Raw genomic sequence first — 14,935 nt, 5'->3', positions numbered from 1 at the left:
CCCCAATGCTACATCACAAACTGCTTTTAAGTCCCCTTGGTTTGTTGTTTAGAATGGGGACTACTCTTCAAAAACACAAATAAGCTTCTCTTTGGGCAGACAGAACTAATTGTGCAATTCTCTGGAGCCAGTGTTTAAAGAAATGTTTTTAAATGTTTTTAAAAAATACATGACCAATGTCTAAAAAAATACAAATATAAGTAGGATTCACATGTCAATTAATAGCAAGATGCTTTATTTGTGAATTTTCTAATTTTCTAATTTTTCTAACAAAGTGAAAAATCCAAGTTATTGTATTAAGCTGCTGGATTCTCCACAAGTTCCCTTTTTTTAAAAAAAAATTAGTATTTAATAGAGGACTTCAAGCAACATATTAAGGTGAAAATGTGCCATTAGGTGGTGACTGGCCATATTTAAGGCACCACAATGTACAACTGGCAGTTCAGGAATTTAATACTCTTAAAGTGACTGAGCAAAGCTCACTGGATTTATTTTGTATGCTTATTTTTTAAAATTTCTATCCTACTTTTCTCCCCAAATATCTTATCACATTACTCTCCCCCTCCACCTTACCCTTACAACCACCCTATCAAGAAGGTTATGCTGAAAGTATGAGTTGAAGCCAAGGTTGCTTGGCAAATATCTATAGAAGAGCAGGGGTTAAAATCTGGTTGTTCCAGGTCCTAGTCTTATGCTCTAATAAGTATGCCCCACCAGCATTCATAACTAACAGTGGTGGTAACTACAGGGTCCCCATTGGTTCTAAAGCCATCCTTATCTAATATGCAGACCACCAGGACCTATAATTGAGGTACCCTACAAAAAGGGTGTGCTGCAACAACAACATTCATGCTGTTTTATACCATAAATACAACTAATTATATCAGGAAATGATAGTTTCCTTGTTAGCTTCAATGAGAAACATATTTTCCAAATGTAATTCTTACACTTACCCACCTTCTCATCATTAGGGTACTCTATATACATCCTAGATGGAATGACATGTACAGGGACTGTACAAGGGACATACAAAGTATCCCACTTTTCAAATTTCAGATAGTAGATATAACTGACATTCTCGCTATCATATTCCTCCCCAAGTGGCAGGTGGGAAAGTTTTTTGTTTGTTTTCAAAGATTGCTCAATAAAATTGGCAATGATATACAGTTTCCCTGACAGACTGACTATCTTCACTGATCCTCCCTGATGTACCATCACTTTAAAAGGCTGAGGCATTCTATCTCACATACTCAATTTAAAAAGGCAACAGTATACCTCACTGACCTGGATAATACCCACAGAAAATGAGTGTGTGCCCCTGGCACAGCTTATGTAAAATGCTGCAATTTTATATGTGTGTGGGGTCGTTCTTCAGGAAACAAGACTAAATAGTCTAGAGATGATGAAGCTGAGAAGTTCTCACTGAGCAGCATAAGGAGCCAGCAATCAGTTTGTCTGAATAACATGAATTAGGCTCCTACAATGAGAATCAAAACCATCTCACCCTCCATTGTTATGCTAATTGTGTCCATTTACGTACTTGCATTTTGCCTTGCAGCGAACTTATCTTTCCTTCACCACAGACTTTCCTTTATGGATTGTTTTTTGCCCTTTCCAAAGCCACTGTGGGCCGAGCAGAGAAGCTGCATGGCAAAATGTAACTTTTCATGTTGCTTTGCTTTTCCCCACAAAGCAAAACAGCTAAATAGGAAGCAGAATTATTTATCAGGGTTTTGTTGCTCCTTCCTGCCTTCCTCAGTTCACCCAACAGCCGTTTTTCCCGCTCTTCTGGACCCCTTTTCTGAACGATCAGAAAGGCATTATTTATGTGTGTGTGTTTTAAAAAAATACTGCAGGTCTAATGCTGGACCAATCTATTGAGCTATGAAAGCCAGAAAAAAGAGTGGGGGGAAGGCAGCCTCCCCAAATGGGTTCTTCTGGCCACCATTTCTGAACAACAGGCTTGCGGTGTGTGGGGGGGAAACTTAAAAAATAAACTGCAAGGTTTGCTGGGTTGTGGAGGAAGAGGCACCTGCTTGAAAAAAAAAACAGCAACAAGGCTTGTGTTGGGGGCAGGAGATGAGGAAGGGAAAAGAGGCATCCACTGGCTTGAAAAATGCAACAAAGAGGCAAATGAGAGAAGGAAGAAGGGAGGCAAGATCAGGGTTTTTTTAGACCTTTGTTATAAGTTTTTAAAAAAACACTTCTCGATCCTCCAGAATTGCTCACTGGTTCAGTGGGAGGAACTTGGGGGAGGAGCCAGAACTTGGGAGATAGAAAGCCCAGAGAAAACTTAACCTATTGTAAGCTCCTGTGTTTTCCCTGTAAACTGAGAGGAAATGTTGTGCATAAAAAGCTCTGGAAACCTGCAGGACTTCTCAGATCTGCCATGGGGTGAGTCCCAGAGAGGTGAAAGAACAAGTGTTAGGGAAATGAAATCCAAGAACCACATCTTTTAAACAGTGCTGTGCCACTAATGGGGACATGGGGTATCCCATGTACCTGGACGCATGCTGTTTTGTCACATGGGGGTGCCCAGGTGCCAGATGGGTCCCCGTGCCTTGCCTCTCTTGTGGCATGGTGACCCAGCTGGTGCATGGCAGCTATGCCCGTGGTGAGGTGCCACTCGCAGGCTGAGTTGTTCACTGCAGCCACAGGCCAGTTCTCACCCCCCAGGGGGGCTGAGTAGGGCAGGAGTCAGCCTGCAGGGAGGCCTGGGGCATGGCTTGGCAGCATCCACCTGGCCCCCCTGCTGCCAAGCCCCACCCCTGCCCTTTCTGCAGGCCAGCTTCTGCCCCCCCCCCAGGCCAGTCATGCCCCCGGCCCCATTTAGGCTACACCCTTGAGGATCCATAACTTTGGACCCCCTGAACCAAACTTCACCAAACTTGAGTAGTATCATCAGGAGAGTCTCCTAAAGATACCCTGAAATTTTGGTGCTGTGAGCTTAACAGTTGCACCCCTGACAGCAGGCACCCTCCAAATTTCCCCAGATTCTCCTTTTAAATCCACCCCCATTCGCATGGACTTAAAGGGAGAATGTGAGGTCCCCAGTTTAAATACCATTGAAAGTGATGCTGTTTGGGGATGGATTCCACTGGAGGTGTTTTGTGAGAGATGATGCTGACATTTGTTTGGCAAATGTTTTGCTGGGGGTGATTTGTGAGAGATTTACATGCTTAATACCCACTTGTACTGGCTTGGAACTGTTTCTCAGGCTAATAACCTACCTCATAGGGTTGGTGTGAGGACAAAATTAGGAAAGCGAATTAGTGAGGAGAGAGCCATGTATGTTTTGCTGGGGGTGGGAGGTGTTTTGTGAGCTGGTGCAAAAAATCATTGTTTGGTCGTGATGGGGGAGGTGGCCACCCATACAGGGGCGCGCCAAACTCAGGTTCTGTCCCCGGGCTCCAGTTTGCCTAGATACACCTCTGGCAAACAGTAGGTGCACAAAAGCCCTATTAGTTGTACCATGCACCATAAAAGATACTGATCACTACTCTAGTACTATGGAACATCTATTTAATGTGTGGCTCTGCACAGAATGGGTATTTAATCTATGAACTGATAAAACTACCAGAAAAGTATTCATAGAATGTGGTCTGTTTTATCAGCAGTAAAACTTCATCAGTACATCCTGCAAAACTTTCCCAGGTAAGTCTCCATACGCAACACGTGAATGATGTAGTTCAAAAAGCTGTTATACTCAATTACACAACTCTTACATTTAATAGCCCCTAAATACATTGCACAACTATAGACCTAGGGCCACTCCCCACTTACCTCTTCTGATTGCAACCCCGCAGCAACCCTGCATAGAAAAGCCTCTGTGGCTTTTGACCACGGAGACATTTGTTTCCCACACTCAGGCTCCCTGGCTTAGGCGAGAGGGGCAGCGGGCAAATCTCAGAACAATTCAAGTCAGCTGACATGTTTTCCTCGGAGCTCAAAAGTGTATGGAGCCCACACAGAGGATCGTTCCAAAAGCCCTCCCCTCCCCTCCTCCCGCATCGTATCCTGAATCAGCCTGCAGCGCTAGGAGAAAAGTGCGGGAGATGAGCCTGATTGGAAGACGAGACCCCCCTCACAGCTGATAGCCTTAGATGGGGAGAATCTCTCCGGAGGGCCGCCAAGGTAGAAGCGCTCCCCCAGACCTGCTCTTTAGCTGCGGCGAAATAGCCACCCCAGCCGGCCCTACGCCTGCCTGCCCACGCACCCTCTTGCTCCCCTGCGCAGCTCCAGCAGCGCCCAAAATTTGCCTCTCTCCCACCTCCTTGCCGCGGGGTTTTTGAAAATGCTGCTTTTTCTTGAGGACCTAATTTGCCGCGCGGCAAGGTGGTGGGAGAGCGGCAAATTCCGGGCAGCTGTGCAGTGGGTGCTGGTGACATGGGAAATGTCCAGGATCCCCGTGTCTTTTAAAGAGGTGACCCCGCGGCTTATAGTGAGTGGGGAGCGGGCCCTAGTCTCCTCTAAGGGGCCATTATGGCCTATCAAGTCTAATCCATTTGACCAATGCAGTAACAGCTCCATTGGCAGACATATATATTTTTAAAATCTCCCAGCTTCATTTTACAAATAAAACACTATGGCTTATGTTAGGATTTTATGCTAGGATTTAAACTATATCCATCTGCAATAGAGTAACATTTGAAGACATACCTAGTAGCAGACTTTAGGACTTGCTTTTAGATCTAATGACCACCTGCACTTAGCTCTGAAGATAATATACTAAGGAATACTCTGCACCCTTTAAAAACTAACAAAACCCTATGTCTAATCTTGGCTTCAAATATGCAGTGCACTGTGAGAGCTACAAAACAAAGAAAAATATATGGAATAAAAACATTAAAGCAATTTCTAGCATTTTAAACTGATTCTCATTTTGTGTGTGTGCGCGTGCGCACAAGTGTGTGTGTGTGCATGAGTTTTTTGAAATGCTCTTATCTGAATTTCTCCCTGGATGATGGCATTACCATTTATCTGCACTTCTTTCCCAAATGAAATGAATGCACTCATTACCTTCTATTATTCCTGGCTTATAACCCTTATAGTTTGCTGTAGTCTTGTTCCTTTATATATTGCCTCCTTTATATTACCTATACACATGTGCACATTGATTAAACACTGCATACAACTCTCTCTCCCTTACATCCCACTCTGAAAATAAGTGATTATCAATATATTGCTAGAGCACTGTTAACAACAGGTTGAGCAGGTTCTCTGAATTCCCTGCTTTCTTTTTAAAATATAGTAAGTCTCTAGCCCTTTCCCTCACAGAGATATAAGGAAAAAGGCACAGCTCCGCAAAGGAAAAGGCAAGATACTCTCTTTAAAAAATGGAAGCTGAGAATTCAAATAAACTGCTAAGTTCACTATTACAATGTTCCAGTGACATATTGATATTTCAGTGCCATTTTTTAAAAATTGAGATATGATGTGACATCACCAATGATAATAGTACTCTCCCTTGAAAATAAATTGGAAAAAATAAACTGGGGAAAAAATAAACTGACTCTATGGCGGATTCCGCATGGGCCAAAAACAACGGTGTGAAAACGGTGTAAATCATTTTACACCATTTTCACACCTCTGTTTTTGGCCCATGTGGAATCCACCTACATCAGTGAAAATGCAGAGGGCAGGCAGAGGTGCAGAAAAACTATGTCCAAACTGATTCCACTGCTCGTGGATTCACTACCAAGGAAATCAGGAGAAAGTCAGGCATGCAGCAATGCCCTCTGTTGACCTTCAGCACAAGGTTAGCCTTAATAAGAACTCCCACATCAAACATTCAGTTCTTTTGTATTGTCGAAGGCTTTCATGGCCGGAATCACTTGGGTGCTGTGTGGTTTCCGGGCAGTATGGCCGTGTTCTAGCAGCATTCTCTCCTGATGTTTCGCCTGCATCTGTGGCTGGCATCTTCAGATCCTCTGAAGATGCCAGCCTGAGCTGCTGAAACAACGTCAGGAGAAACTCCTCCCAGATCTTACAGCTCGGAAAGCACACAGCTTCATTCAGACTAACTTTGTTACAAAGATTGCTTTCACTGCTGTAATTTATATTAAATGAGTTTTAAAATACTATCATTTAAACTAAAGTTTTTGCAAATGAATATTTTTAGGTTATGCGTAGCTCCACTGTGCCCAACCTGGAAGCTTCCATCCTTCCCTAGGCCCGCTGGCACAGAAAGATGGACCAGCATGACAGGGGGCATTCTCAGACCAGGTCAGGGGGTGGTGCCAACCTTAGCTGGCTTCCACTGCCCACTCAGCCCCTTGTGTCAATGGAACCAGCTTCAGAGATATGCCACATTTTTTGTAGCATATTTCCTCTGTGGGGAATTTTTGCTGGCTGGATTTTTGTTTGTTTTCAGGCTTCCTGTACCATAAGGAAGCCCTTTGGAGAAGGTGGGTGATGACAGAGCAGTGCTGTCCCTGCCCACCCAACCTGGATGTATGTTGAGCTTCTATACCCTGTTTATTAGCCCTCCCGAACAACTGGCTGACTACTGTGTTAAACAGTATGCTATAATAGATGTGCCACTAGTCTGATACAGCAGAACTCTTTGAATGTTCTGATATTTTATATTTGCTCAGATTGTTTAGGTGGAAGGGAAAGATCCTTGGACATTTTTCACATTAGTACAATGACTTTCACAGTAAACTAAAATGGGTAGATTTGAATGCTTTGCAGGAATGCTATTACTGTATTTTTCGAATACACCCATATTGTTCTGTTCAACGTATCTTTTACCCCATCCCTGCCTAGTACACTATGCTAATAGATATGTCACAAGATATTTTTATCATTTTGGGAAGCCTTAACTACCTCCTTCCTGAGTTAGACTAAACAGAAATAGCAAAAAAAAATTATTTAACCAAGTATGAGTGATGTCTAAAAATAATAAAGAAAAATTGCTAGAATTAGTTTACAGGCAATTGGCCAGATGAGTTGGAAATAAAAATCAGCAGCAGAAAACAGAGAAGAGATATATGCATTTTACCTTTTCAGTTCTGCAGTTGTTTAAACCCATGTTGTTGATGGAAGGAAGTTTTCCATCAATGCCATGTGGTTGTTGCTGCTGCTCCCTCTGGATCTGTTCTCTCATCTTGCGTGCCTCCTGAATGGCTTTCATTACTGTATCCTGGTCCCCAAATAGGGCAGGTGAATTAAGACTAGAAAGGATGTCTACAAATAACAGGAAAAAAACTTTACTGAAGGCCATTTTAGAGTAATATGTAAAATGTTTTTCTTTTTAGGAGAGACTCCAGTAAGTGAGTTTTAACAAACACACATATATTTTGTTTGGTCAGATTAAATGTATAAGCCATATATTAATGCTACAATATTTTTATGTTTATATAATAGCAGTCTCCATTTATTTAATCATCCGCTTTGAACTCCTGTTTGGAGTAAAGGTGATGATTTGTCAATTTTTTTCACAACAGCCCTGTGAGGTTAACCCCACATCAGCTTGCCTGAGGCATTCCATTCAGCCATGAAGCATTATCATTATAACTTAGTGATTTAGAAATCTGAGTTTGACCTTTCGTAAGAAAAAAAGTTAAAACCATAAGAAAACAGTTTATCCGTCTAACACACACAACCTTAGTATTACTAAGAAATACTTAATGCTTTTCTAAGCCAGGTATTCTAAGCTCAAATAAGAAGTTTTTCAAATGGAATATGAGCAGACAATCAAAATATAGATGCCCATTTCAATAATATGCATCTTTTAACTACTGTTTCATTGTGACTCAAAAACACTGGATTCTATGGATTCTAGTAACAGAATGGTATGTTATAGCATGTGTGAGACAATGTGAGAGTTATTCATTTCACAGATGGATTCTATTGTCTATAAGGTTAATGTTTTCAAGGGGTTTTTATGTTTATACCACAGACAGTAGTGGAGTTAAATTGCTATGGTATGCCATATCAATAAGAAATCAGTTGAAGCAATGACTGTGAGGAGGCTTGGTGACTGGGAGCAACTTTACATTCTTCAATACAAGATGGGGGTGATAAAATCAGTCCCTTAGCAAACTTGGTAATTAAAAACATTACCAGAATGCTTTAGTGGGTGGCAGCAAGTCTCCTCCCCCAATTCAAGCAAGATTTAAACACGGCACACTGGGCTACCTGGAGTAAGTGCTGCCTTGCCCATGAAGTGGCTACCCATTTGGCCTTCTGTATAATAAACCCTCATGATGTCTTTTAGATCTATCCATTTGTTTGATGGGGGGAGAGGTGGGATTCTCCTCAGAGCAGGGTTTTTTTCCCTTTACAATTAAAGGCTTGAAAGGAAGGAGTTCCCAGACTTGGCATCTTGTCGATTTTTGTGTCCTATAAAGGAATCCAGAGTACAGGCCTCTCCAAAGATTTATCCAGAGCCATCATCCTCATGGGCTGTCTACAAGCTGCACCAGGTGCCTCTTTAAAAGCTCCTTCAATGGGTTCTGTGGCCGGAGCTTCAAGACATGGATGGCTGTGCACAGCTAAACAGAGAAGAGAAAACTGGCACAAGGTGACAGAAGCCCTTTAATAAGGTATGGAAAGTGACTGACAGTTCTTTGTATGTGATGGAGGCTTCTGTAGAAATCTTGCTTCCCATCTGTACCTTTTGACCCATTGTCTGCCTTTTTTTTGTAACAGGGATTTTTCTCCAGTGCAAACAGAAATTAGAAAAATTACCTGTAATCTGGCTTATGTTGGTTGGTCAGAATTGGTGTTTCTTGTAAAATAGCATTGCACTCCTATGCTGGTTTATTTAGAAATAAGTCACGTTGCCCTGAGTGAGTTTAATTCCAGGTAAGTGTTCAGAGGATTGCTCTGTAAATCTAGTAGCCATGAATAACGGGGATCTAGAGACTGCTTTAGAACTAAAAGCATCAGTTCCAGATCAAGGTTTAATGGATTGGAGCCCACTTTTCTAAATGCTAAGGATGGCACAGTGTTTCTTTTACTAATTCTGCCTTCCCCCTGCCCCCCTACTCAATTTCACGGGACTCATTACTAAGTAAGTGTCTTCAGGAATGAAGCTTTATATTGTTTATTTTTACCATGCCCTTCCCAACCAAAATCAGGCTAAGGACAGCGAATAATCAATACAATATACAATTAAATAATACCCTATACTAATGTTAAAAATTAAGACAGCACCCCTATAAAACTAGTACTAACCATAATGACGGTGAGAACAATCATGGAGGGGAATGGAGAAGAGGGAAAGGAAAAACGGAAGAAAAAAGGAAGGTTCAATCAGGAAAAGGGAAAGGGAGAAGAACAGACAGGGGCAGGAAGGCAAACTAGAGTGGAACCGGCATTGTCCTCAACCATAGACCTGGAAGGAAGAATACATGCATTTTTCAGAATTTATATTTCCTGCTAAGACCTTCTGAATTGACCTTTTAGTACATTGTATTGTTCATTCTGTTGCTTCTCTATGACTGATTTCTAACTGTGGGGAGGGCATAGTTTGTAGATTTAGACTCAGCAGGAATGTAATTAGTGGAAGAAACAATATAATTCTGACATTTGTTCTACAGCATCCACATGCAATATAGTACATTATGGAAAATGTTTCCATAACATTTGTGGGAGTTATCATAGGGTTAGTTCAGGTGTTTATTGCAATATTAAAGTATTACTTTATAATATTGATAGTGGTTTTGGGTATAGTAGTCTTGAACAGTATGCATTATATTAATGAGAGACAGGGGAGGGTGGTGGCAGCCATATAACAGTAGCCTTACAAAGTAACTTCTATCCCAAAACAAAATAAGAGCCGTTTTGACTGCTATGGTGACTCTTTGGCGGATTCCAGATGGGCCAAAAACAGTGGTGTGAAAACAGTGTGAAAATGGTAAGTGCAGATGTGGCTCAATGCAAGCCACGTGAACCCCATCACGTTGGATATTAGCAACAGCACCAACTAAGGAAGAAACTGAAACTTTGGAGAAAGATGTGTTCCCATGGGACCTTTCAACATTTATGGCTACCAATCTTGATCCTCCTTGATCTGAGATTGCAAATGCCTTAGCCGACCAGGTGCTAAGGAGCAACAGCCGCAGAAGGCCATTGCTTTCACATCCTGCATGTGAGCTCCCAAAGGCACCTGGTGGACCACTGCGAGCAGCAGAATGCTGGACTAGATGGACTCTGGTCTGATCCAGCTGGCTTGTTATGTTTATATGGTTATGTTTATGGTGTAAAATGGTTTAAAATGGTGTAAAAGGGTTTACACTGTTTTCACACTATTTTCACACCACTGTTTTTGGTCCATGCGGAATCCGCCATAGAGTATTATGGTGAGTCTTTAAGGAATTTCAGATGTTTCATTGCAGCTTATTGGACTGTCAACTGTACATTATTCTTACATTCTTATCAAATCAACATTAGGAAGAACTTCTTGACAGTAAGGGCTATTTTTGAAAGTGCAATACACTGCCTTGGAGTATGGTGGAGTCTCCTTTGGAGGCTTTTAAACAGAGGCTAAATGGCCATCTGTCAAGGGGGCTTTGATTGTATATTCCTGCATAGCAGTGGTTTGGACTTGATGACTATTATAGCCTCTTCCAACATTATGATTCTATGATACAACAAACTGAAAAGGAAGAACAGTGATGGGACTGATGGATGATTTGGGTATAACAGCTGCTTAACATCCAAATAGTGCTTATAAGGAAACACAATTGGTTCTCCAAGTTGCAAAAATGATTGTTTTACTTGTCTGTGTACAAAAAATGTGGAAAGAGAACTTCACATGCAGAAACATTTTCCAGTAAAAATAGAGGATATAAAAGCATAAGTATTTTTATATTGTTCGTGTTCATTTTTCTGATTGTCTAAGGTAAATCCTGTATAACAAACCCTACAGAAATCATTGTTTTGAAAAACAGGACAAAATGATTGCTAGAAGACTTTTTACCCTTAACTGAAGCCAGAAATGTGATTTTGCACAGAAGCAAAAGCTTAGGCAAGTGTTTTCACAAAACTATGCCCCTTTTCGCACATGCAGAATAATGCAAGCAATCCCACTTTCAAATGCTTTGAAGCTAGCAAGATTTTTACCTGAAATGCTTGAGATAGCAAAATCACTACTTGAAAAAACCACTGTGAAAGTAAACTGAAAGTGCATTATTCTGCGAGTGCGGAAGGGGCCTATGTGTGAACTGCACCACTGCAGGGGGTTGTGAACATTACTGAACAAAGGACAGAAGTGTCTAAGGCGGATTCCGCATGGGCCAAAAAAGAAGCAATGTGAAAACAGTGTAAAAGGATTTAAAACTGTGTAAAGGGGTTTACACCATTTTCATACTGTTTTCACACTGCTGTTTTTGGCCCAGGCGGAATCCACCAAAGAGTTGTTATGTGGGGTAGAACGTGCTAAATCAGACACATGGATCTCAAGAAAATGATTGGGAAGCACATCTTTAGAACTTAGTCCTCTCATGGTACCATAATTTTCCTTTCAAAATCAGCAGTGGGAAATAGATCACTTTCTATTTCCAATTAGCACCTGCCGATTGCTGGGATTCCTACAAAATATTGTGTGTTAAGTGTATGACCCATCAATTTACCTCTTCCATGTAAGCAAGATAGAATGCTCAAGATTTATTTATTTATTTATTTATTTATTTCTTAAATTTATATACCGCCCGATCCCCGAAGGGCTCCGATTAAGATTACTTAATGCAGTTTAGTTTATTGAGATCCTTTAATAATATACACTGGCAGATCATGGGGCTGAATTGGGAAAAATGTTCCAAGTCACCCATATTTCTTTCTTTCTGAGTTTACCTAGTGAGGATCCTCTTCCCAGAGCTGCACCAATAGGGCTAGGGAGTCCACTTTTATTGGCCACATTCACTGGGCTTGATTTACTAGTAGGGAAGAATGCACCTGCAAATGTGTTGGCGGTGTCGAGGATTTGACAGGATTTCACCGGCTGTCGATAATGGGTCTGGGGCTTCAGAAAAGATTCAGAGGCTGATAGCGACACATCATCCTAGAAAAGTTTAATGTAAATAATTATTAGAAAAAGACAAATGAAGCATATTATCACTTAGGAAGCCACAGCTATTTTACACCTCATAGACAATGCCAGATTCTCCTGCAGTAATAACAAAGGAAACTAATTATCTACACTCCTTGAAGATTCCATGAAAGCAAAATCTCATTAATTTCTCCATGCTGCGCCTCTGTTTACATTAACTACGTGGCTGGATCATTCTTTTTGACAAATTAAAATTTGAATTAGCTTACATTACTGCTTAATTTCCTAATGTGTTTTCTGAGATCTAAATTAACCCAGAGCACTTAACAAAGAATTATTTAACATATTTTCTAAGAGCTCAGTGGTGTTGCTTTGCTGTGCCTACTCAAAAAACTTTTAAAAACTAAAACAGATTTGTGTTTGTGTGCATGTGTGTGAGGACAATGGTGGAGTTATAGGTGAAATTAAACAAAGAGAAACATATTAACTTAAATGTGTAAAACACTTTCTTTCCAGATATCCAACTCCCTGTTATAGCTTTATGTTTGCACATGATGCCCTGTGTAATAGTCTTCATTGAACGTTATTTCTGTCTTCTGACCAAAGATTTGTAAGAAAGATATTGAAATGGCAGAATACTTTATAGCACATTTGTCGAGTTGAATGAACCTTTATAGTCAGATCCTATGGCACTGGCAGTCTCTAGAGTTAGTGAAGTTGAAATTGCACTTGTATCCTAAAGAGTGCCTTTAACCAAAGTTAAAGCAGCTTGACATGGCAGCTCTGCGCTGCTGGTCATATCAATACTCTAGTACTTACTATCAGAATCTGACAGAAACAGATTAATCTGAAGAGCAGTGACTGCACAAGGAGATCTTCCCCTTTAAAATTTGCACACCTTTATCATACTCTGCAAGGGTTTGGCAGAACAGCTGGGTCAGCTATGGTAGTTGCTGCCAATGCACCAGCAAAGGAGCATTTGATTCCCTACAGAGTTAGGGCAGAGAGATTTTTCTGCCAGTATCGTCAGAGCACAGAACTGGATCATTCGCCTTGTTATGTTGGTAGATAGGCTAGTCCTAAGGATCCTAGCTTTCATAATCAGCCAGTTAAATCTTTTCCATATCTGTATTATACAGAAAAAGAAAAGAAAAATGCATTGCATACAATACTTTACTATTTGTAGAGTTTTGTTTAAAACAGTCTGTTTTTCTTACTTTGTGCATCATATTTATTCTTTAGTGTAATTAGAGATAAATAACATGATTTGTTATATATATTTAAGAAGAAAAACTAATGTGCCTTTTTCTTGTAGCATACATACAAGTTTAGACAAGCAAAAAACCCCCATAAGTAAATTCATGCTTCTTTCTGCAGCATTTTGTGCCAGCGAAAAAAGAGAACAGGGTCAGAAAACTCACTGTGCAAACTCTGAGCCTGTCTAATCTTAAGAAACATCAAACTTTGGGAAAGAAGGAATCTAAGAAATTCATTCTTTTGATCTACTGCTCTCTTTACAATGAAACCTTGCCCTGTTCATTGGAAAGATTGTACCCTGTGTTGAACTTGTTAGCAATCAGCCAGACACAGCATCATTGGAATAGCAGAATACTGATTTTCTATAATTAAAAGTAAAAGAGCCTGGTAACATGGCACTCTCATTTAAAATATGCCCAAAGCTGAGATATGCTGGATATAAGGGTGTATCATCTATATTTTAGCAGACAGCACTGAACACTTCAAAGGTTGAAATATATGAAAGAATACAATAATACACTCCATTATCTTATCATTGCCATTCTCCTAGCTGTCAACTCAAGATTCTACATGGTATATCTTGTCATATATAATGTATTATATAGGCTAATGTAACAAACAAGTAGCTATTTATAACACCACACTCCCTCTACATGTTATTTCTATTTAATTGCTATAGAGGTATTGCCCCCTATTCTGAAGAAGTTGCTGAAGATGTAGCCTCTTGAATGTCAGTTCCAGGCAGGGAACAGCAATGTGGAAATGATACTGGCTTTTCAAGAACTGAGTAAATGATGTTGCCTTTTCAAGAATTTCTTGGGTACATTCACACAGTTGTTGCTTTGGAGATTTAACTGTGCCATTTCATCCCGTTGGATCCCATGGTCCCTACATGAAGGGGGTCTTGTTCATATTCCCCTAGTCTACATAGTTGAAGGAGGGTAGTGGTGGGGGTCACCAGGCATATAACATATAGCACATTATCGAAAAACAGTGGTTGTGACACAGAATCATAGAAATTAAGAATTAAAAGAAACCTTGCACTCTGAAACAGGATACTACTTGTCAGCACTATGCACAGTTAGATTTGATAGCACCGAAAGGCTGACCAGTTCTTTTCTATTTTTGATAAACATGTTACTAAAAAAAGGATATTCCATTTCTTGTTGAAGACTTATTGTCACGGGTAAGGCACTCTCCATATGTTATATATAGATGCATATATATGAAGCATATATGTTATATGCTTCAAGATAAATACAGATTAAACTGATGATATTGTACTTTATTCAAAATATATACTAGTATACTAGATAACTCTTCAAAATGGTAGGATCTAAATAAACATATTCCAGCTTCCTACACAACATTAGAAAGGAGAAGATTTGATTGTTGTATGCTGCTGCCCATTCCCACCCTGAACTCTCCTCATTCTAAGCAAGTGACAATTAAGCATGCACAAGCTTTTGACAATACATCAAAACCAAATAGGAGCAAGCCAAATACCAGCAATACTGTGACATCAACAAGGGTCCAATCAATCTGCACTCACGGCATATTTTTTTTCTCCCAATCAATTGGTAGCAACAATCTTTTTTCCCCTCCAGACACCTTCCTTTTTATCTGAGGCTTCTATTGATTTAATGATCAATGTGTTAAATAAATAGAAGGGGTGTGGTC

The 14,935-nt window shown here is 40.4% G+C and overlaps 1 protein-coding gene across 13 annotated transcripts in view; it reads right to left on the bottom strand.

Moving 5' to 3' along the window:
- SOX6 (SRY-box transcription factor 6) overlaps nucleotides 1–14,935 on the bottom strand; it is a 583,835-nt gene that overhangs the window by 59,507 nt on the left and 509,393 nt on the right. For all 13 annotated transcript variants that reach the window (XM_048485157.1, XM_048485158.1, XM_048485155.1 and 10 more), the window contains 2 exons: nucleotides 11,803–12,010; nucleotides 7,004–7,188 (listed from right to left, as the gene is read on the bottom strand). In XM_048485157.1, the coding sequence (XP_048341114.1) occupies nucleotides 7,004–7,188; nucleotides 11,803–12,010 (393 nt within the window). The remainder of the gene's footprint in view (nucleotides 1–7,003; nucleotides 7,189–11,802; nucleotides 12,011–14,935) is intronic.

This window comes from Sphaerodactylus townsendi, linkage group LG02 (assembly GCF_021028975.2).
Source record: "Sphaerodactylus townsendi isolate TG3544 linkage group LG02, MPM_Stown_v2.3, whole genome shotgun sequence".
Classification (NCBI taxonomy): domain Eukaryota; kingdom Metazoa; phylum Chordata; class Lepidosauria; order Squamata; family Sphaerodactylidae; genus Sphaerodactylus; species Sphaerodactylus townsendi.
Note: the sequence above shows the minus strand (reverse complement) of the source record. Positions and strands in the feature narration are given on the sequence as shown.